This window comes from Schistocerca cancellata, chromosome 2 (assembly GCF_023864275.1).
Source record: "Schistocerca cancellata isolate TAMUIC-IGC-003103 chromosome 2, iqSchCanc2.1, whole genome shotgun sequence".
NCBI lineage: Eukaryota > Metazoa > Arthropoda > Insecta > Orthoptera > Acrididae > Schistocerca > Schistocerca cancellata.
Window position 1 is genome coordinate 418,861,170 of NC_064627.1, and position 24,697 is coordinate 418,885,866.

At 39.7% G+C, this 24,697-nt stretch overlaps 1 protein-coding gene across 2 annotated transcripts in view; it reads right to left on the reverse strand.

Moving 5' to 3' along the window:
* The window catches only part of LOC126161866 (DNA repair protein REV1), a 117,357-nt gene that overhangs the window by 12,481 nt on the left and 80,179 nt on the right, over positions 1 to 24,697 (reverse strand). For both annotated transcript variants that reach the window (XM_049917982.1, XM_049917983.1), the window contains one exon: positions 14,841 to 15,112. In XM_049917982.1, the coding sequence (XP_049773939.1) occupies positions 14,841 to 15,112 (272 nt within the window). The remainder of the gene's footprint in view (positions 1 to 14,840; positions 15,113 to 24,697) is intronic.

Below are 24,697 nucleotides of genomic sequence, written 5' to 3' on the forward strand. Positions count from 1 at the left end.
GGAGATTACGTTGAAAAATAGTGTTGTGTAGCTAAAAGATTGGGGAATAACCTGGTGTATTTCAATGCTGAATAAAACAACCCCTGTTTCAGAAAAAAAATGTGTTGCATTACTTATTGAACTGCCCTCGTAGTTGTACGTGATACTGAAACATGCCATTATCTAAACAGGTATGTGTTTGTACAGAGTGCAATTTATTACAGATAGCAGAGTCCAACTCTGGTTTAATGATAACATTCGCTGAAGGCTGTGAAGACTGAGGTTATTATGCCCTTGTTGTGAAAGAAAATGCAAGGTAATTGACAGAGAAAATTTAATCATAGAAAGTTCCGATCCAAAGAAGAAAGAAAGGTTAACGTGTAATGTCCTATTGACAAAAACGTCTTTTGAGGTGGCACACAAGTTCAGTTAGCACACAAATGAGGAGGAAATTAGCAGAATGCTTTTTCAAGAGAAGGAGCATTTGCAAGAGATTTTGGGAAACCAACAAAAATATAGATCTCATTGGCTGGATGGGAGTTTGAATTGTGCACTTCTCGAATGCTAACCCAGTATCCAAACCCAAGTGCCCACCTCAATTGTTAAACTGTTAACTTAAATTTTGCATTTAAGAGGCAGTCCGGTGTTGAAGCTGAAGACAACAGACGACTCACCAACCCCCCCCCCCCCCCCCCCCCCCCCGCCCCGCTTAGATACCTGTGCATGCCTAAGAACGACTGCGCATGTGTACACGTAAAAACACACACACACACACACACACATACACACACACGCACACACACACACGCGCGCTCACACACACACACACACACACACACACACACACACACACACACACACACACACACACACAAGGAGGTATTGAAATAAGTACTCCCAGAATTGAGAAAAAATTAAGACAGATCAAAAATAATAATAACTGTTAGTTTTAAATTGAATATGTTGAAAAACTGTGCCATTTTGCAGCTGAATTAGGCCTTTTTGTGGCTCAAGTTACTTGAGAACCCCTCATGTGGCAAACAGTGTCCTGTAACTGGAAAAGAATGCAGGTGACTCCTGTTTATAAAGTAGGGTAAATGTACAGGTGAGCTGAATTTCAGACGTATATCACCAATTTCCATTGCTATGGAGTTCTGGAGAATATTCCAAGATTAAATATTATGACATTCATGGAGGAAAATAACTATCTCTCAAGGAATCTACATAAGTTCAATCTTACAAACACGGAACAAATTTAAAAATGTGCTGCTAGGATTGTAACAGGTCAGTATCATTCAGGTGTAAATGTAACACACACACTCAGAGGACCTCAGTGGTAATCTCTGAAAGAAAGGTGATACTGTTCTCAGAAAATCCAGTTGCGTGAATTTAGAGAACTGGTATTCCAGGAAGACTGTACAACAATTCTGCTTAGACCATTGTATATAGTACATAGGGAGCATGAGATAAAGGCAGATTAGAACATATAACTCTGAGTTTTCACTCCATGCCACAACTGAATGCTATAGAACAGACAACCAATAATAATAGTATGAAGTATTCTCTACCATGTACCATACAGTGTCTTTAGATTATATATGTCAATGTGATAGTGCAATTCATACACCAGTTCTAAATTCTGTGCAGCATACAAGTTGCCTTTGAGGTACGAGTACTGGACAGAGCTTCTGTATCTCATAGTGGGAAAATATTTCTGCAAGGTGTGGTAACTACCAGCTTAATATTGTTTGGCACTGCGTTTGAAAATTATACAGTGATTTATTAACCAAGGCAGTTCCCTCTGCTAACCCAAACTCATGTATTAAAAATAAATAATTGACACTATGTTTGCTTCAATGCTCTGGCTGCTGAGATCTTATACTGACGAGCCGAAACGTTATGACTATTATCCACCTCAAAACCGAGTGCCGATTAGTGGTGTTGTGGGCACCTGATGTGGCAAGGAAAATGTATAAGAGGGAAAGAAGCAAATGGGAAATCATTCTAATGACAATACAGGTCACAAATGGGGAAATCCACAGCAATAAGCAACTTCGACAAAGGGCAAACTGTCACAGTCTGGTGCCTGAGTATAAGCACCTTGGAAATGGCAAAGCTGATTGGCTGTTTGTGTAATACTGTCATGAGCATTCATGAAAAGTGGCTGAAGAATGATGATACCATGAGTAGGTGACAAGATGTTGGATGCCCATGCCTCATCACAGAATGTGGAAGTTGGAGGCTTGCTCACTCTGAAAAGCAAGATAGGCAGCAATTTGTGGCAGATTTGATGACTGAGTACAATGCTGATAAAGAAACAAAATTTTCAAAGCACACCATTTAGTACACATTATCAAGCAAGCTACTCTACATCCCATGAGTCTCAAGTGTCCCCTGTTCACTTCATCAACTGCAATTGCACTGGGCAAGGGATCATTGAGATTGGACCATGAACCAATGGAAACTTGTCACCTACTTGGATGAATCACATTTCTTGTTAAACTAGGTTAATGGTCATGTCTGGATATACCATAATCCAGGCGAACAGCTGAAAGACCATGATTTGCCACCAGGGTTTACTCCACTATAAGGATTGACTTCACTACATATAGAGAGATCCATGAATGACGGACACAGGCTAATACGGGCGGTATTATGTTATGAGAGATGTTTACCTAGGCTTTCAAGGAACCTGTGGAAGCAACTGAGGGCACCATGACAGCTGTGGACTATGTGAACATTACTGTAGGACAGTGGCATTCCTCAATGCTTGATGTCCTACCTGAAAGTGATGGCAACTTCCAGGAGGATAACTGTCCAGGTCACAAGACCTGAATCACACTACAGTGGTTTGAGGAGCAAGGTAGTGAACTCATGACCAAATTTGCTTGATGTAAACCCGAAAGAACATATTTGGGATGCTACTGGTTTCCACCTTTGCGCCTACAAACCACAATCCCGTAATTTAGGTGAACTGAGTGACCTATGCATAGTCATCTGGTACCATATACCTTAGAAAGCTATCAAGCAATTGTTGAATCTAAGCTATGCAGAATTGCTGTTGTATTATCTTCCAAAAGTGGACCAACACACTGTTAATCAAGTGCTCATAATCTTTGTAGTGCTTCGAGAATTTCGGAGTAAATTCTAGAACCACTCGGCCTTCCACCGTTTCAAACACCTGATATTTTAGAGGTGAGTGGGATAAACGAATATGCCCTACTGCGCATCGCCTATTTGTATGTGCAGATCAAAAAACAGTTATGAGAAAAAGATGGACCTGGCAGCCGAACGGCGGCAGACAAGTACCCTCTGTACGGTACACAGAGTTTCTGTGTACGGGTCTAGAAGGACAAGGAAACTTTATGTAGTATTTTGTGATCTTTAGTGTCTGTGTTTATTGTAAAAAGACTGATGAACAATTGAATATAGATTTCTATGTTCAATCATGAACTGGACCAGCTTGAGAGGGTTAGTTTTGGGAAAGGAGACCAGACAGTGAGGTCATCGGTCTCATCGGATTAGGGAACGATGGGGAAGGAAGTCGGCCATGTCCTTTCAAAGGAACCATCCCGGCATTTGCCTGGAGCGATTTAGGGAAATCACGGAAAACCTAACTCAGGATGGCCGGACACGGGATTGAACCGTCGTCCTCCCGAATGCGAGTCCAGTGGGACCTGCTTGAGACTAGAGACTTTTGAATTACTTCACGTATTGGCTACGAAAGAAGTACGACACATATATGCTATGTGTATATGTGTAAATGAGTATAATGTTTAAGGAATAAGTTAGCTTGAAGTTATTGTCTGTGAAAGTTGAAAATATAAAGTGATTGAGCTGAAAAGTATTCTACGAGTACCCAAATTATTTCAAGAATAGAGAAGTTTAATGTATTCCTTTAACCAGCTATAGTCTTCGGAGAAGAAGCTTTTGGGAGATTGACGTAGCTGATTACCCAGAGAAGAGGATTGGCTACACACAATGTGAAAGTTAATTGATTTGAGAGATGTATGAGCCTTGCAACTCAATACCACACTGTCTCTTACCATCCAAAAAACGTTAGAACGTGGCAACCCAAGTGACAGGACCCAAAGAAAACAGGAATTTCAAGACAAACAGGAAGAAGATATTAGGTGTTGCCATAGCAACCAGGCCTAACAGCATACAAGAACTGTCCCCAGTAATTGTATTGAGTCCAATAAACCTATGGAAGAAAGTAGCGAGTGCAATGCAGTAAAAGACGTGAGAAAGTAATAGTGTGGGGGGGAGAAAAAAAATCCTGGAGAGAAGCTCTCAGCTTTTCGAAAAAGAAGATTGTGTGTGGAGAGTAAGCAGTTTTCACACATGTACATCACGCCGACACTGACTGCACCATCTGCTGCTCACCGGTGTTGATTACACATCCACTCACCAACGCAGCTAGAACTCTATGTCGGGTGAGCGAAAAACAATAACTGTTTGGTAAAGTTGAAGGAACTGCTGAATGATAAACTGTTAGTGTGGTTATTGCACTCAGTGGTGAATTTTCTTTTAGAAGATTACTAGGCCTAAAATCAACAAAGTTATGCATCAAGAACATTAACTAGCACAACCAGCCATGGCTGTGACAGTGAATAAGGAAATGCAAGACTGGGCTGAAGTAGCAAATTTAATCAAAGAACTAAGTCTAAAGTTAGACTCAGTACGAACAGAATCAAATGCTCAAATTACTGCTCTAAGTAAAAATTTAAATGCTCAAAATGCTTCCTTGAGAGGGGAACTGAATGTGAATTTAAGTGAAAAACTAGAAGCACAAAGGGTGACTTTAAGTGAAAAGCTAGATGCACAGAGTGCTAATTTAAGTACAGAAATAAACACAGTGAATATTCAAATAAATAATAAATTGGACATTCAAAGTAAGACTGTTGTTAAGTGCAAAAGTAGATGAACAAAATAAGGAATTCATCAGTAGCGGGAAGGTATGGGAAATGACTGAATTTGATATTTTAATCACTAAAGTGGAAAATTTTAAGATAGATTTGAAAGGTGAATTAAATAGCTCTTTAAGTAGTCACGTCAATCAGTTGTTCACTGCCTTTAGTCAGACACAGAGTAACCAATTTCAGGATTTGGCAAAGAGACTAGAATTTGATATTGAAGATAAATGTAATAGTGTAGAGTCTGAATTGAGCAAAAAACTAGGATCATTTCAAAGTGTATTTAATGTTACATTTGATGCTGTAAAACAAAGGCTACACATTTTAAAGGAAAATGTTCAAAAGCAGGACAAACTAATTCCTATAGTCCAATCGCAAATTGCAGGCATTAACATGTGAGTTGACAATGTGGAAAGAAATTTTAAAGAGAAACTAGCTACTTCAGACATAATAAATATCCGTAATCTGGAAGAACAGGTAGAAGAGATGATAGACAGTAACGTTGCCGCGAGAGTAACCTCCAACAACATATCTCCAATCTTATCTTTCGAACTTGGTAATACTCATATGGCTCTAAGCACTATGGAACTTAACATCTGAGGTCATCAGTCCACTTAGTAATACCAAGAAGGATGTAGATGAACTGCAGAAGGAATTCAAACTTATGCAGGACAAAGTAGATAATAGAGTGACTACTCCAAACATAGTATTAACTAGTGAAGAGATGACAGGTTTACAATGGCGAGCAAATTCTGGACTATCCAGACAGTTTCCGAAGTTTAAGCCAGACGGGGAAGTACATCCTACTCATTTTCTGAAACGGTTTAACCAGGTCTTGTCAAAAACTGGGAAGATTCAAAGAATATTGAATTTGTGGTAGGGTACCTTTTAGGGGAAGCTTCAGAGTGGGGCACAGTCAACATCGAGAACTTTTCATCTTTGGCAGATTTCCAGAAAAAGTTTAAGGAGAAGTATTGGTCAGCTAGTGCCCAAGACAAATTAATATCTAATTTGTGGGGTCCTAAGTATTATAACAGTACATGGGGTTCGATGAGAAAGTATTTCGACTGGCATTTAACATGTGTGAAGTACTTAGATAAGCCCTTGGAGGAAGAAGGGTTAGTTTGAATTCTAATAAGATGTTTACCCATTTACACCAGGAAAGATATACTGTGTAGTGGGTGGAAAACAGTAGAAGAACTGTTGTCTTTTGTAGACATATCTGATGCCTTAAACAAACACCGCAACAAAAATGTACATCAAAGTGAAAATCAGAATTACAGAAGAGGTAGTAATAATAGTAATATTAATTTTAAGAGACATGAGGCCAACTTAGCTAGAGTACAACAGTGTAGCCGAAATAAGGGTAACGAAAATTACCTAAAGAAGCATCCAACTTCGAATATAGGCCCCGGAATGTCACAAGAATTTGTTCCAAGCAGTAATTGAGTACAAAGTGGTAACGTAATACCCTGATTCGGTAACCAACCAGTGATTACCATTAATGAGGAAAACATAGTGTGATCTGGATCCAGGGCCAGGGCCCAGGTCGTAGAAATACATTAGGAGACCTAGTTTATAAGTATTTTAATTTCACACATAAAATGCCCACCAAAGAATGGTTGTTACTGGAAGAACCAAGCTCAACTAACATTAATCCACAACCAATAATACTAGGAAACGTGGAAGATTTTGAAGTTAACATATTAATAGAGTCCAGGAGTGAGGTGTCACTGACGTCTAGAGCATTCTTTAGCACATTACGAAGTAAACACCACTTACTAATATTACCAGTAATGGGAGTATACATTGTCGGTATTACTGGAACAAAGAGCAAAGTCGTAAAACATGAGAGCCAGGTGAACTGCAATAATGAGAATATCCCATTTCATCAGACACTGTTAGTAGTAGAAAATATCAATAGGGATGTGTTGTTTGGCCTAGATTGGCTATCAGAATTTAATATCATATTGAATTTTGAGGAGAATCTTCTTTATTTTCCGTAAAGGCGACTACAAATATTGTGTACAGTCTGCGACGGACAGCTATGTTGGTAAACACACAGCTGAGAATCAAAGTCTACAATTAACAGCGACAGCACAGTTGTCGCCAGGTAAGTCATGTGTCATATCGAGTGGACATACAGGGCAAAGTAAATGAATCACCAATATTAACCGGTGAACAAAAACTAGATTTATATAAGATTCTAATGGAATATGATGAAGTATTTTCCGATCGTTCTGGCACTATTAGTGGTTATATACGTAAATTTAAAATCAAGGATAGTGCTCCATTTTTCTGTAAGCCATATCCAATACCGGTAGGTCTAAAAGAGGCTGTTTAGGAAGAAATTGACAAGATGATCAACAATAACATAATAGAACATAGCTCTAGTGTCATGAATAATCCCTTGGTAGTAGTAGTAGTAGTAGTAGTAAAAAAGCTACAGGAGGTGTGTGATCAGTGCTAGAAGCATGTACTTTGAATAAATAGAGAGACAGACTGAGACAGACCAATTAATATTGATGAATTATTGTCTAAATTTGAGAAAGCAAGATATTTTAGCACAATGGACCTGGCTGTTGGGTACTGGCAAATTAGGTTACACCCTGAATCAAAGAAATGTACAGCGTTTCTATTTTATGGGAAATCATATCATTTTAATGTGTTACCATTCGGACTAAATATCTCAGTATCCGTGTTTATACGTGCGCTGGACTAGGTGTTAGGAAGGGAGTTGTTAAAGGATTTAATAATATATGTGGATGACATACTCGTAATCTCATCTACCTGGGAAGAGCATTGCCTGACCTTGTGTAAAACCTTGAAAAGGTTTAAAGCAAAAGGTATTACAGTAAAACTATCCAAATCGCACTTTGTGAAGTAAGAGCTTAAGTTTTTATGGCATATTGTAGGGGTGCAAGGGGTTACACCAGATCCAGAATGCATAGAAGGCGTCCACCACCTAAAAACATAAGACAATTGAGGGAATTCATTGGCATGGCTGGATACTATAGAAGATATATACAAAGTCGAGAGCTGAATGATCCAAGACTCTTATGTTTATTAAGGAAGGGAATACTGTGGGTTTGGGACCAAGAGACCAATGATTCACGTGAAAATGTGAAAAAAGCACTGGTAGAACCACCCACACTACAACCATCCAGGTATGGAAAGTAAAAATCACTAATCTATAGCTTTTGCTAGCCGAAGTCTTAACAAACATGAATTAAACTATACAGCCACAAAGAGAGAACTATTAGCAGTATATATGGAGTATCAAAAAATTCCAAACATTAGTATGGGGATCAGAGATCCATGTATATATGGATCATCAACAAACGCTATCTTTTTTAATGAGTAGTCGCTTATTACATAGTACATTAATGCAGTGGATGTTGTTCCTACACGAATATGACATTAAATTACAGTATGTAAAAGGTTCTGAAAATATTGTACCCGACACTTTGTCTAGATTACCTGTGGATATGAAAGAGTTAAAACGTACAGAAGGACACATAATAATTTTTGCAATTAATTTTATGATGGTAGAATATCCACACAACAGGGTACAATAAATGGCTCAAAGAATAACCGACAACATCCATCATAATCTCTACTTAACAGAAATATATGCTATGTCTATTAGAAAGTCTTTACCTCCAATCAAGCAGACAAATGGAAGGTTATAGGGAATAATTTATTTTGGAGAGACAGTATAAAATCTCGATGGTGGCGTTTATGCATCCCGAAGTTGATGGAGGAAGAAATTGCTTGGTATGTCCATACAGGGTATGGACACTTCGGAATCAAAAAGTGTATAGCCACATGAACAAGTTCTATTATTTCAAAAAGCTAGGATATAAGGTAGCATCTTTAATTAGAACTTGTGAAAACTGTCAGAAAGTAAAAGACAGTAACACTCATGTTACATACAAAATGTATCCAATCATTCCTAAGGCATTACAAGATCTTACAGCAGCGGATTTCTTCAGACCAATTCCGAAAGGGAAGGAAGGAGTATCGTACATTTTTGTCCCCATAGTGTTGGTCTAAGTATGTTAAGTTGTATCCTATTAAGAAAGCAAATACACCAACAGTGATCCACTGTTTGCAACAATATTTTCTCGAGGTGAGCAAACCAAAACGATTAATCTCCGATAATAGGCCACAATTTGTTAGTAACAACTTTAAAGAAATCTTAATGTGGGAAGATATTCGTCAAGTATTAATCTCCATCTATAATCTGTCTTCCAACCCAAGTGAAAGGGTTATGAAAGAAATTGGGAAATTATGTCATACATAATGCCATGAAAAACATATGTCATGGGCAACAAAAGTTAAGGCCTTTGAGCTTATTCTAAATGAATTACCACATTTATCAACTAGATTAACCCCTTTGGAGGTTAATAGGAAAACATTTTGTGGGATAACCTCTTATTAAATGTTTTACTTGGTCAGAAGAACCTACTGTTGATTACCAACTTCATCAAACAATAGTTTCTAAGAACTTGTTTGAAAGAGCACAACAACGAATGAGTAAATATAATGAGAAGACTGTCGAACCTCGGTATAACATTAATGACCTAGTTCAAGTAAAACAGCATCTTCAGAACTCTGCCCTGAAGAGAGAAACACATAATTTTTTTCAAAAGTATGAGTGACCGTATCGATTGCAAACAGTGGTACATCCCAAAGCTTTAGGTTTAGTAGACCCTATAACAGAACCAGAAAAAGGAAAATACAATGTAAAAGACAAAAAATAGTACGCCTCCCAGGGATGTTAACGTTCTGTGGTAATGTGTGGAGTGACGACCGTAGGATCCCTAGTTGTTTTCAGTGTTTCTTCTGTGCAATTTTTTCCCTTCAAATCTTAAACTATTCTGTAATTCATTCTTGAATTCTTAAACAATCCTATAATTTTAGTACGTAGAAAACTGGATATGATGGTAAAGCAAAAAACATAAGATAATCACAGATGAACAGTGATCTCTAGACATGAAATGAAAAGAATAAAATATTATTTGAGTGAAAGGTATAATATGATAGTACTATTTAAATCAAGTGATGTCGAGACGACATAAAATGAATCTAGAGGAGTTTATGTGTGTATAAAAGTATAGTAAAACTGAATGACCAAACAACTATGTTATCATAGTGTATAATTTTCTATTTTTATAGACCATTTTATACCTTTTATGAGATGTGAAGTGGATGGGAGGGTTTGTATTAGTTTTGGAAGGGGTGGGTAGTGTAAGTACAAGCATGACTAACACTAGTTGCTAAGATTTTTCTTCGGGGACTTCAGAGGTGAAGGTGAGAATGTCCGTTCTGCAGGAGACGTTTAAGATCATACCTCCTCCGGCATCTCACTCAAGTACCAGAGAAGTAGGGGACCTCGGGAAAGAGGGTGGGAAGGGTTTCCTGTCTTTGGGGCCATCTTATTTATCTCCTTCAATCTTAGCAATCATTTCTAATTTTTCATTTCTTACTGAAATCCTCCTTATTTTCTATGGTTTCCAATAACTTTCAACTTATTTCATATAAGTAAGCTGAAGAATCAGGCTACACAAACACATTTCCAAGTACACACACACCATAAAACGAAGGCGCAAACAATGAAAGTACAGATTAAAAGGGCGTGAGAACTGTCAAGTGTTGTAGGGGCAAAGAATGTGCACATAGAGAAATATGCAGTTATGGTTGATTATTGTGATGGTTCTACATCACCTAGTTACTTGGAAAAACTATCATGTAGATATTTATTAATACGTATATAGAGGAAACGAAATATTGAATTTAATTGATGAAAGGAGAAAATATAAAAACGCAGTGAAGCAGGCAAAAAGGAATACAAACGTCTCAAAAATGAGATCGACACGAAGTACAAAATGGCTAAGCAGGGATGGCTAGATAATAAATATAAGGATGTAGGGGCTTATCTCACTAGGGGTAAGATAGATACTGCCTACAGGAAAATTAAAGAGACCTTTGGAGAAAAGAGAGCCACTTGTATGAATATCAAGAGCTCAGATGCAAACCCAGTTCTAAGCCAAGAAGGGAAAGCAAAAAGGTGGAAGGAGTATATAGAGGGTCTATACAAGGGCCTTGAGGACAATATTATGGAAATGGAACAGGATGTAGATGAAGATGAAATGGGAGATATGATACTGCGTGAAGAGTTTGACAGAGCACTGAAAGACCTGAGTCGAAACAAGGCCCCTGGAGTAGACAACATTCCATTAGAACTACTGACGGCCTTGGGAGAGCCATTTCTGACAAAACTCTACCATCTGGTGAGCAAGATGTATGAAACAGGCGAAATACCCTCAGACTCCAAGAAGAATATAATAATTCCAATCCCAAAGAAACCAGGTGTTGACAGATGTGAAAATTACCGAACAATCAGTTTAATAAGTCACAGCTGCAAAATACTAACGCGAATTCTTTACAGACGAATGGAAAAACTCGTAGAAGCCGACCTCAGCGAAGATCAGTTTGGATTCCGCAGAAATGTTGGAACACGTGAGGCAATACTGACCCTACGGCTTATCTTAGAAAGTAGATTAAGGAAAGGCAAACCTACATTTCTAGCATTTGTAGACTTAGAGAAGGCTTTTGACAGTGCTGACTGGAATACTCTCTTTCAAATTCTAAAGGTGGCAGGGGTAAAATACAGGGAGCGAAAGGCTATTTACAATTTGTACAGAAACCAGATGGCAGTTATAAGAGTCGAGGGGCATGAAAGGGAAGCAGTGGTTGGGAAGGGAGTGAGACAGGGTTGTAGCCTCTCCCCGATGTTATTCAATCTGTATATTGAGCAAGCAGTAAAGGAAACAAAAGAAAAATTCGGAGTAGGTATTAAAGTCCACGGAGAAGAAATAAAAACGTTGAGGTTTGCCGATGACATTGTAATTCTGTCAGAGACAGCAAAGGACTTGGAAGAGCTGTTGAACGGAATGGACAGTGTCTTGAAAGGAGGATATAAGATGAACATCAACAAAAGCAAAACGAGGATAATGGAATGTAGTCGAATTAAGTTGGGTGATGCTGAGGGAATTAGATTAGGAAATGAGACACTTAAAGTAGTAAGGGAGTTTTGCTATTTGGGGAGCAAAATAACAGATGATGATCGAAGTAGAGAGGATATAAAATGTAGACTGGCAATGGGAAGGAAAGTGTTTCTGAAGAAGAGAAATTTGTTAACATCGAGTATAGATTTAAGTGTCAGGAAGTCGTTTCTGAAAGTATTTGTATGGAGTGTAGCCATGTATGGAAGTGAAACATGGACGATAACTAGTTTGGACAAGAAGAGAATAGAAGCTTTCGACATGTGGTGCTACAGAAGAATGCTGAAGATTAGATGGGTAGATCACATAACTAATGAGGAGGTATTGAATAGAACTGAAGAGAAGAGGAGTTTGTGGCACAACTTGACAAGAAGAAGGGACCAGCTGGTAGGACATGTTCTGAGGCATCAAGAGATCACAAATTTAGCATTGGAGGGCAGCGTGGAGGGTAAAAATCGTGGAGGGAGACCAAGAGATGAATACACTAAGCAGATTCAGAAGGATGTAGGTTGCAGTAAGTATGGGGAAATGAAGAAGCTAGCACAGGATAGAGTAGCATGGAGAGCTGCATCAAACCAGTCTCAGGACTGAAGACAACAACAACAACAACAACATATTGGAAACACATTGACTAGTTACTTGGAAAAACTATCTTGTAGCTATTTATTAATATGAATACATAGAAATATATGCATAAGAACAATGACGATTCTATATTGCTTAGGTACATAAGGATATAAAAACTATGATAATTTTACATCTAGTATACCTAAGTAGGAAGCGTGAATAAGGAAAGAGAACATAAGCCAGAGAGGTCAGTCTAACAAATATTCTGATGACTTGTAGGGTAGTGGGACTCTTATAACTTAAGCAAGCATATTATATATTGAATAACGTAATCGGGCATAAAGTAGATACTGGAAACGTAGAAGTGGATGAATAATGGAGGACTCTAGGGTATGGCTCTGAGCACTATGGGACTTAACATCTATGGTCATCAGTCCCCTAGAACTTAGAACTACTTAAACCTAACTAACCTAAGGACATCACACAACACCCAGTCATCACGAGGCAGAGAAAATCCCTGACCCCGCCAGGAATTGAACCCGGGAACCCGGGCGTGGGAAGCGAGAACGCTACCGCACGACCACGAGCTGCGGACAACTCTAGGGTATAAAAGAGAAGTATGAAAAAGCAAGTGTGAACTGTGAAGTAGATTTTAATTTTACCAGGTAATATTTAATTATAGTGTACACAAAGGTGTATACTAGGGCAATGAAACTTAAGGCCTACTCAAGAAGGATAAGGGGGGAGGAGTGGGGGGGTTGCACCCAGCATGTATTGGATGAAAAGGGCAGATAGGTAGACCTAAGAAAGGCTGACCTATACTGTGCGGACAGCGACACCAAGAAGGAGATTGACATGTACCATAGGAAAATAGGAATTAAAAATGGGGTGTACCTACCAAAACGGAAGGAGAAAGGGTACTCATAGGATCAACCCGTGTGTGAGTTATAGGTACTGTTTCTAGAGGGGAAAGGGGAGTATCGTGACAAAAGTCACAAAATTTTGTAGTAATTATTCTGGTACGTTTGAACTCTATACTTCACTAGCATTATTATGTGTTATGAGTGTCTATGGAAACACTTTTATTTTGCCCAGAGTTCTTCCAGACTACAAAAAGTTTATAAATAATAAGACCACTGCATAATAAAGAAGCAGAATAAAGAATCCAAATAAAGAATAAAGTACTCAAATCTCATGAATACCTGGAGTTTGCGGTTGGAAATTGAGACAGAGTCCTAACGAATCCTAAATATTAGGAAAACTTACCAGGTCGCCTTTGAATATTTGAGTTTGATGTCAAAATAGAGGGAGAATAGAATAAATGAAAGATTAGCTAGAGTTTATTCTAAATGAGTACAAAGATCTAGGTTGCTATGTATACTGTTGCAACAGTGTGTATCAATTTACATAATGATTGTATAAAATATCGTGTGTTCAATTTAAGGGGGGGGGGGGGGGGGGGATATGTAGTGCTTCGAGAATTTCAGAGTAAATTCTAAAACCACTCGGCCTTCCACTGTTTCAAACAAGATGAACGGTGGCAGACAAGTACCTGCTGTACGGTCCACAGAGTTTCCGTGTATGGGCCGAGAAGAACAAGGAAAGTTTAGGTAGTATTCTGTGCTCTTTAGTGCCTGTGTTGATTGTAAAAAGACTAGCAAACAATTGAATATAGATTTCTATGTTCATTCATGTATTGGACTTGCTTGAGACTAGAGACTTTTGAATTACTTCATGCCTTGGCTATGAACGAAGCAAGACACATGTATGCTATTTGAATATGTGTAAATGAGTCTAATGTTTAAGGGATAAGTTAGCTTGCAGAAGTTATTGTCTGTGAAAGTTGAAAATATAAAGTGAGTGAACTGAAATGTATTCTATGAGTACCCAAATTATTTCTAGAATAGAGAAGTAGTTTAACAAATTCCTTTAACCAGCTATAGTCTTCGGAGAAGAAGCATTTGGGAGATCAACGTAGCTGACTGCCCAGAGAAGAGGATTCGCTACACACAATGTGAAAGTTAACTGATTTGAGAGACGTGTGAGCCTTGAAACTCAATACAAAGCTGTCTCTTGTCGTCCAAAAAACGTTAGATGTTTTGGGTCATCAGTATATGTCTTACGATCCTTTGTGTCGTAAATCCTCCAGCCAGTCTCACAATAATACAGCTGCATGCAAAATCAAACTGTTCTGTGCATCTTATGGAGACAAAGTTAGTTGTTCATTAGGGTGTAATTAGTCTTTCATTCTGATTCATTATTAGGTAACTTGATAAGAAATGTTCTTTTCCTTGCAATATTTACTTACCTGTACAAACATCTGAACAACAAATCCACAGTTTCTATATTTTTCTCCTTGACCATTTGGCAAAGAAGATCTGTGAACAGTCTGATATCAATACTCTTTGGCTCTCTCTCCGTGGCTACCCATTCACGTATCAATGTTCTCAGCTCATTTACATTTAAAGTAACATCAAAAATATCCCATTTGGTTTCATGTGAAATCTGCTGTTTTTCTTCATCTGATTCTGCTTCTTTCTCTAAGGATGTTTTCTGTGCCATCTCCGACTTCAGTAATACCTAGAAAGATAATTTCTTAGTAAGATTCTGACAGAGTTTGACACTTGTATAAACAGTGCCAGTAACACTGGTATCTTTCCTGCATGAACAACATAAGGTAAACATGTAAAATTTTATGTTTCAGTGTATTCATATTAAAGCAGACACCTTAAAAACTCATTATATTTAAATCCCAAGTTCTAGGGCTTCACTTTATTTTTTCAAAACTGAGAAAGCTTTAATGGCTATTGGGGTGCTGACTCAATGACCCAACCTGGCGGACCAGCATTTGACATCTGGTTTTACTCTCCTAGGAGTCTTGGCTTCACTATACATAATGAGATACCTGAATATCAGATGACATTAAAAAGCTGATTTGGAAAAACGAAACATTTATACAAAAGTGGTTATCAACCAAATCATCTCAAGATTCATAAAATTAACAAACAATAAATCAGGAGTTAAGGAACAGGATTAAATCAGAGAAGAACTAGATGTGGGAACAGAAATGCATTGAAAGTGAGAGTTTAATAAGAGATGACACACTACAGAAGTGTGGTGGACAATTACAGACATTATACAGATGATCTAACTGACTGAAGAAACTATTTGCAATATGACCATTACAACAGAGGAACTGAATATGGCATTATCTAAAAAGTAGAATGGTCAATCATCTGAAGAAAATAATAATACATCTTACAAACAACTGCTGTCAATAGATTGTAATTCCATCAGAACAGAGAATATCATAAACGACTTCCATTTTCAAGAAAGTGAATAGAAGAGAAACTAACTGCTATAAACCATTAGCATGAACTGCACGATGAGGCTCTTATTTGGCAAAATCATATATAAGACAATATGACAGAATGTTGGCCACCACATAGGGGAAGGCCAGCATAGGCTTAGACAGAATAGATCTTGTACAGATAATCTATTATACAATGTCTGTTGAAGAAATTTATAGCAGTAGGGAAGAGTTGCACATTGCCTTTTGTAGATTTAGCAAAAGCTGATGACACTGTTCCGAAACAAAACTGAGGCAAGCCATAAACGATATAGATATGGATGGCCATCTTTTACAGATTATTACTGAAATGTACATAGATGATGGTGTATGGATTAAGACAGAGTCAAAGTTATCTAGACCCATTAATGCCACAAAAGGGCTGAGACAAAGTTGCAGTATGTCACCCATCTTGTTGAGTTTATACGTAGAAGTGGCTCTCTGAAGATAGTAGAACAGCTGTGGAGAAATGAAAATAATTATTAATGATGTACAAGTGCTTTTATAAGTTTTGTTGATGGTCAAGCCATTCCAGAACAAGACGACTTTTGAGTTCACGATTCAACAATATTTATATCATGAATATGACAAATGAGTCTAGCAAAAACCAAAAATCTGAAATGAATAGTGACCCCTTGATGAGAGTATTAAAATTCTATTAGTTAACTGCTGATGCATAAGCAACTAAGAGCCAGAGTTTGAAGTGCTCCTGAAAAGCAGGGAAGCTCACATATAATACTAGGTACAGAAGGCTGGTTGGCCCCTGAAATTGATAGCAGAGAAATTTTGGGGGGAAATTTAATTGTAGATCACAATGGAGATAGTGTATTTGTCGCAGTAGACAAGAAATTCAAATCCACAGAGACAGAAAGTGAAGCTGCAATTGAGACTGTGTTGGTAAGACTCAGTGTCAGAGATGGGCATAAAATGGTAACTGGATCCTTCTATAACCCACCAGACTCATCTCCTGATGTAATCGAAAACTTTGGATAAAACCTCAGTTCATTTGTACATAATTTCCCCAATCTTACTGGCATCTGTGGAAGAGACTTTAATCATCCAACAATTAATTGCTAAAATTAGTTTTGGTTGTGGTGGGCACGATACGGGACATCCTGTGAAACATTGTTAAATGCCTTCTCTGAAACCTACCTAGAACAGGTAGTTAGAAAGCCCATTTACAATGGAAATATATTGGATCTAAAGGCAAAAAATAGATGTGACATCTTTGAAGATGTCCACATTGAAGCTGGTATCAATGACCATGACACGGTTGTGGCAACAATGATTACCAAAATACTAAAACATGCAGAAAAATATATGTTCAGCAAATTAGATAAAAAAAATCAGTACTCTCAGATCTCAATGAGGAACTTGAAACTTTCAGGCAGGGCATGAGAATGTAAAGTATGACTCAAGCTTAAAAGAATAGTTGATACGCTAGACAAATATGTACCCAGTACAATTGTTTGTAATGGGAGTCACCCTCCATGGTATACAGTCACTGGAAAGATACTTCTGTAGAAACAGATATTACTGCATAATAGGTGTAATACAAAGCACAGGGCTATAGATAGAGAGATGCTGAATGAAATATGTTTGACTGTCATGAGAACAATGTGTGAAGCCTTCAATGACTACTGTAGGGTGAAACTGTGAAATGATCTTTCACAAAACCCAAAGAAATTCTGGTTGTATATAAAGGCTGTTAGTGGCACTAAAGTTAGTCTCCACACCCCAGCAAATAAGACAGGAATTGAAATTGAAGGTAGCAAAGCAAACACTGATATTTTTAACTATGTATTCAAATGAAACAATGGAAAATCCAGGATGGAATGTAACAATGTTATGAGAAGAGTTGCTACTCAACATAACGGAGATGCTGAGTTGCAGATAGGCACAACAAAAAGACACTCACAATTAAAGCTTTCAGCCACTGGCGTTCGTCAACAATACACACACACACACACACACACACACACACACACACACACACACACGACTGCAGTCTCAGGCAACTGAATCCACACTGCGAGCAGCAGCACCAGTGCATAATGGGAGTGGCACCTGGGTGGGGGTAAGGAGGAGGCTGGGGCGGGGAGGGGGAAAGATGGTATGGCTGGGGTACCAGACAGTTATGTGCTGAGGGTTAGACAGAGGGCAGGGTAAAGGTGGAGAGGAGGAGTGGTGCGGGGGGGTGTGGGTGGGGGGTGTGGAAGTATCGGAAAAGGAGAGAAATAAAAAGACTGGGTGTGGTGGTGAAATGATGGCTGTATAGTAGTGGAATGGGAACAGGGAAGGGGCTGGATGGGTGAGGACAGTGAGTAAAGAAGGCTGAGGCCAGGATGATAACGGGAACGCAGGACATAGTGCACGGAAGTTCCCACCTGCGCAATTCAGAAAAGCTGGTGTTGTTGGGTATGATCCACATGGCACAGGGTGTGAAGCAGTCATTGAACTGAAGGATATTATGTTTGGTACCATGTTCAGCAACAGGGTGGTCCATTTGTTTCTTGGTCAAAGTTTGTTGGTGGTCATTCATGCAGACAGACAGCTTGTTGGTTGTCATGCCTAATAGAATACAGCACAGTGGTTGCAGCCCAGCTTGTAGCCACATGACTGGTTCCACATATAGCCCTGCCTTTGATGGGATAGGTGATGTTTGTGAATGGACTGGAGTAGGTGGTGGTGGGAGGATGTATGGGACAGGTCTTTGATCTACGTCTATAACAGGGGTATGAGCCATGAGGGAAGGGATTGGGAGCAGGGGTTGTGTATGGATGGACGAGTATATGGTGTAGGTTCGGTAGACGGCAGAATACCACGGTAGGAGGGGTGGGAAGGATAGTGGGCAGGACATTCCTCGTTTCAGGGCATGATGAGAGGTAATCGAAACCCCAATGGAAAATGTAATTCAGTTGCTCCCTTCCTGGGTGGTACTGAGTTACGATGGGAATGCTCCTCTGCAACCAGACGGTAGGACTTTGGGAGGTGGTGGGAGATTGGAAAGATAAGGCACGGGAGATCTGTTTTTGTACAAGGTTGGGAGGATCATTACGGTCAGTGAAGGATTCAGTGAGACCCTCAGTATATTTCAAGAGGGACTGCTCGTCACTGCAGATGCGATGACCACAGGTGGCTAGGCTGTATAGAAGGGACTTCTTGGTATGGAATGGGTAGCAGCTGTCGAAGTGGAAGTATTGCTGGTGGTTAGTTGGTTTGATATGGATGGAGGTACGAATGTAGCCATCTTTGGGTGGAGGTCAACATCTAGGAAGGTGGCTTGTTGGGTTGAGTAGGGCGAGGTGAAGAAAATGGGGGAGAAGTTTTGCAGGTTCTGGAGAAGAGTGATATGGTTATTTCTTGAGAATGCCAGGCCATAGTGACCAAAGAAAATTTTTCAGTGGAAGCTGTTGGCAGATTTGACTCCAACAGACACAAATTTCTTGAAAAAATATACAATGAAATAATGGAGCATCAAAGTGTACACAAGGAGGATGCACTGAATAGAGAAGTTCGTCAGAAGATAACAGGAATACAGCAAAATGTAATTATTAAGTGATCTTTGTATAAATTAATCTAAGAATAAAAATAGATTGCTACCCACCATATAGAGAGATGGTGAGTTGCAGAGAGGCACAAAGAGACTACTAAACACATTAGCTTTCGGCCAGAATGTCTTCTTCTGGAATAGGTAACGTGTATGGACACACACACACACACACACACACACACACACACACACACACACACACAAACACACCTCACACACATATGACCAATGTCTCTGGCTGCCAAGGTCAGACTGTGAGCGACTGCACATGTTGGGAGAAGCAATCTGGATGGTGGGGGTGCAGAGGAGGCTGAGGTGAGGAGGGGAAGGGATAGCAGGATGGTAAAGCACTGCTTGTGGGAGCACACAGACACAAGATGGAGAGAAGATAGGGCAGCTAGGTGCAGTCCTTAGGTTGGATGGAGGCTGGGAAGGGGGTGTGGGGGTGGGTGGATAGAAGGCTGTGTAGTGCTGGAGTGGGGACAGGGATGGGAATAGGTGGTTGAAGGACAATGCTTACCAAAGGGTGAGACAACAAGGGTTATGAGAATGTAGGATATATTTCAGGGAGAGTTCCCAACTGAGCAATTCATAAAAGCTGGTGTTTGCAGGAAGGATCCAAATGGCAACAAACTGTGAAGCAGTGATTAAAATGAAGAACGTTGTGTTGGGCACTGTGCTGAGTAACTGGTGGTCCAGTTGTTTCTAGGCCACAGTTTGTCAGTGGCTATTCATGTGGATGTCAGGTTGATGGTTGTCATGCCCATGTAGAATGAAATACAGTGGCTGCAACTTAGCTCGTAGACCACATGATTGGTTTCATAGGTAGCCCTGGCTTTGATGGGATAGGCGATGGTTGTGACCAGTCTGGACTACGTAGTGGTGAGAGGTCACATGGGACAGGTCTTTGTCTTGCATCTAGGTCTATTACAGTTATATGACCCATGAGGCAAAAAGGTGGCAGCAGGGATTGTGTAGGGATGGACGTAGATATTGTGTAGGTGGGTGGCGGAATACCACTGTCGGATGGGTGGGCAGGATAGTGGGTAGCACATTCTTAATTTCAGGGCACGATGAATGGCATTCGAAACCCTGGCAGAGAATGGGATTAAGTTGCTCCAGTCCAGGGTAGAACTCAGTCACAAGGTGAATGTTCCTCTGTGGCAGGACAGTGGGACTTTGGGAGGTGGTGGGTGACTGGAGAGATTAGGGATGGGGGATCTGTTTCTGTACAAGGTTGGGAGGATAATTACGATCTGTGAAGGCCTTAGTGAGACCCACAGTATATTTCAAGAGGGACTGCTTGTCACTACACATGTGACGGCCATGGGCGCCTAGACTATATGGAAGGGACTCCTTGGTATGGAGTAGATGTCACCTATCGAAATGGAGGTATTGCTGATGGTTGGTATGTTTGATATTTCAGAGGTACTGATGTAGCCATCTTTGTAGTAAAGGTCAACATCGAAGAAGGTGGCTTGTTGGGTTGAAGAGGACCAGGTGAAGCAAATGGGGGAGAAGGTGTTGAGGTTCTGGAGGAATGTGGATAGGGCATCCTCACCATCAATCCAGATCACGAAGATGTCATCAATGAATCTGAACCAGATGACGGGTTTGAGATTCCGGGTGATTAGCAAGGATTCCTCTAGATAGCAGCAAGCTGAGCTGCAAACATTGTACTTCATTCTATGTGGGCTTTGACAACCCACAAGCTTATGTCTGCATGAATGGCCACCAAAAAATTGTGGCCAAGAAACAGCTGAACTACCCAGTTGCCAAGCATACTACCCAGAACAACGTTCTTCATTTTAATGACTGCTTCACAGCCTGTGCTGTATGGATCCTTCCTACCAACACCAGCTTTGATGAATTGCTCAGCTGGGAACTACATTCCCATAATCCTCCTGGCCTCAGTCTTCGTTGGTTGTTGTCCTTCAGCCACCTGTCTCCTTCACTGTTCCCACACCAGCACTACACAGCCTTTTGTTCCACAAGCGCACCCACAGTCTTTTTACTTGTCTCCTTTCCCGCTACCCCGTGCCCACCATCTAACCTCCCGACTGCACCTAGCTGATCTAAACTCTTTCCACCTCATTACTGTACAGCTGCCACAAGAGGCATTTTACTTCCTCCACCCCTACCCTGTTGTCCTTCCCCTCCTCATTGCAACCTCCTCCTTCCCCCACCACCTGAATTGCTTCTCCCAACGTGTGCAGTTGCTCAAAATCTGGTCTCAGCAGCCAGAGGCAGTGGTAGTGTATGTGGGAGCTGTGTTTGCATGAATGTGTGTATGTGTATGGTGTCAATTTCATAATAAGGCCTTCTGGCTGAAAGCTAATGTGTTTCGTAGTCTTTTTGTTGTTGCTGTTTACCACTTGACATTTCCGGTATATGGTGGATGATGATGATGATGATGTTTGGTTTGTGGGGCGCTCAACTGCGTGGTTATCAGCGCCCGTACAGTTACCCAATCATTGCTCAGTCCAATTTTGCCACTTTCCTGGATGATGATGAAATGATGAGGACAACACAAACACCCAGTCATCTCGAGGCAGGTGAAAATCCCTGACCCCGCCGGGAATCGAACCCAGGACCCCGTGCTCGGGAAGCGAGAACGCTACCGCGAGACCACGAGCGGCGGACCGGTATATGGTGGGTAGCAATCTATCCTTTTGATAATATTGTCATTATTCCATCCTTATATGCCATTATTTGATCCTGTAGCAACAACAACAACAACAACAACAACAATAATAATAATAATAATATTTAAATCAAAAAGTGTCAGTGAAAGTGAGAGGAGAAAGTGCAAAATGGTTAGAACCAGGAAAACAATTAAGACAAGGCTGCGGTCTGTCTCTTACCCTTCCCAGTTCTACCTACAAAATATGATTGCCAGTAAAATTACAAGCTGTAAAAGTTAGAGGAAGAACATAGTGTTCGAGGTTTGCAGATGACATAGTCCTTCTGGCAAATGATGAAAAAGAACTACAGGATAACATGGGTACACTGAAGCTAAATGAAAGATTTATGGAACGAAAATCAATACAAAGAAAACAAAAGTAAAATTAACAAGATAAAATAAAATTAATTATACCCATGGCTCCCTTAGGATGGTAGGCGGAGCTCTCCTCGCTGCTACGCAGTCAACTAATGGTTATGAGTGCTAAGCACGAGCTTAAATATGCAGAGGCTCCGCCTACTTCCTGTCACACTACTTCACAACTGCCAATCAGCGTTCATAATATGACGCCATCGTCGAAGTATAAAAGTAGGAAATGCACTAATAACCTAAAATTGATTCATTAAATGTATGATTAACAGATAGTTAGTATGTGTACAGCTTATTTATATTTTAGATAAAAACAGTGCTCAGCACTCATAACCATCAGTTGACTGCGTAGCAGCGAGGAGAGCTCCACCTACCATCCTAAGGGAGCCATGGGTATAATTAATTTTATTTTATCTTGTTAAATATTGACATCATTAGACACTTTCATTCTATTTAAAGATTGGTTTCTAGTATTTCCTAAAATTTATCCACAGGTCTGATGATGGTTTTGTAAAAAGAACCGAAACCGGTTACCTATATCATTAAAACATAAATGGTGTGATCAAGACTGAACTTAAGTCAAAATATAATAATTAATTGATCACTGTTTTCCAAAAATGTTTACCAAAATTCTTCATCAACATTTACAAGTTTTTCGTCTGCACAAATTATTTTTGGAAGGCTCAGAACATGTTGAAGATGAATCTCACTTAGAGAGATAAAAAGAAATGCTGAGTTGCTCTTTTGGCAGTAGGGATATAATGCTTAAAGAATTTGTTTGTCCAGGACATACTGTCAACCACTTGTTTTACAAAGATGTCCTTGGAAGTCTCAGGAAAAGGGTGGATCAAATGAGATCGGACATTGCAAACAAATGGATGCTTCATCATGACAATGCCCCATGTCACACAGCTGCTTCCAACATGGAATTTTTAACCTCAAAAGGCATTCCTGTTAATCCACATTGTTGTTGTCATCAGTCCTGAGACTGGTTTGATGCAGCTCTCCATGCTACTCTATCCTGTGCAAGCCTCCTCATTTCCCAGTACTTACTGCAACCTACATCCTTCTGAATTTGCTTAGTGTACTCATCTCTTGGTCTCCCTCCACGATTTTTACCCTCCACGCTGCCCTCCAATGCTAAATTTGTGACCTCCTGATGCCTCAGAACATGTCCTACCAACCGGTCCCTTCTTCTTGTCAAGTTGTGCCACAAACTCCTCTTCTCTCCAATTCTATTCAATACCTCCTCATTAGTTATGTGATCTACCCATCTAATCTTCAGCATTTTTCTGTAGCACCACATTTTGAAAGCTTCTATTTTCTTCTTGTCCAAACTATTTATTGCCCATGTTTCACTTCCATACATGGCTACACTCCATACAAATACTTTCAGAAATGACTTCCTGACACTTAAATCTATATTCGATGTTAACAAATTTCTCTTCTTCAGAAACACTTTCCTTGACATTGCCAGTCTACATTTTATATCTTCTCTACTTCAACCATCATCAGTTATTTTGCTCCCCAAATAGCAAAACTCCTTTACTACTTTAAGTGTCTCATTTCCTAATCTAATTCCCTCAGCATCACCCGACTTAATTCGATTACATTCAATTATCCTCGTTTTGCTTTTGTCGATCCACAGACCCTCATTATTCACCTGATCTGAGTCCTTGTGACCTTTTTCTTGTCCCAAAACTGAAAAAGGTCTTAAAAGGATGTCATTTTGGGACTCTGGAGAACACTCAAAATAATGTGACACGTTACAGGCTGAAGGGAACTACTATGAAGGGGACAGTATTCTCATTTGGAGACAAAAACTTTGGTAGATAAAAAAAAATCAGTCACATTACTTTTTTCACACACTTTGTATTCTGCTACAATGTGGACAATGTTTTGAGGAAAATATTAATAAGATTTTTGTATTGAATGTCCTGTTGTATGGTGTTGAAGATTGACTCTGAGGAAGAAAGATAGAATAAGGCTGGAGGCTCTTGAGATTTGGACATGGCAGAGGATGGGAAGAATAAGTTAGATTGACAGATTGAAAAATCAAGAGGTCCTAAGAACAATAGGAGAGCAAAGACAATTACTGAACACAACAAAAAGAAGGAAAAGAAACTGTAATGCAAATATATTAAGAGAAGAAACTGGCCAAGTCTAATATGACTCATGCCGTGAGGATTCTGTATAAACTTAAATATGTGT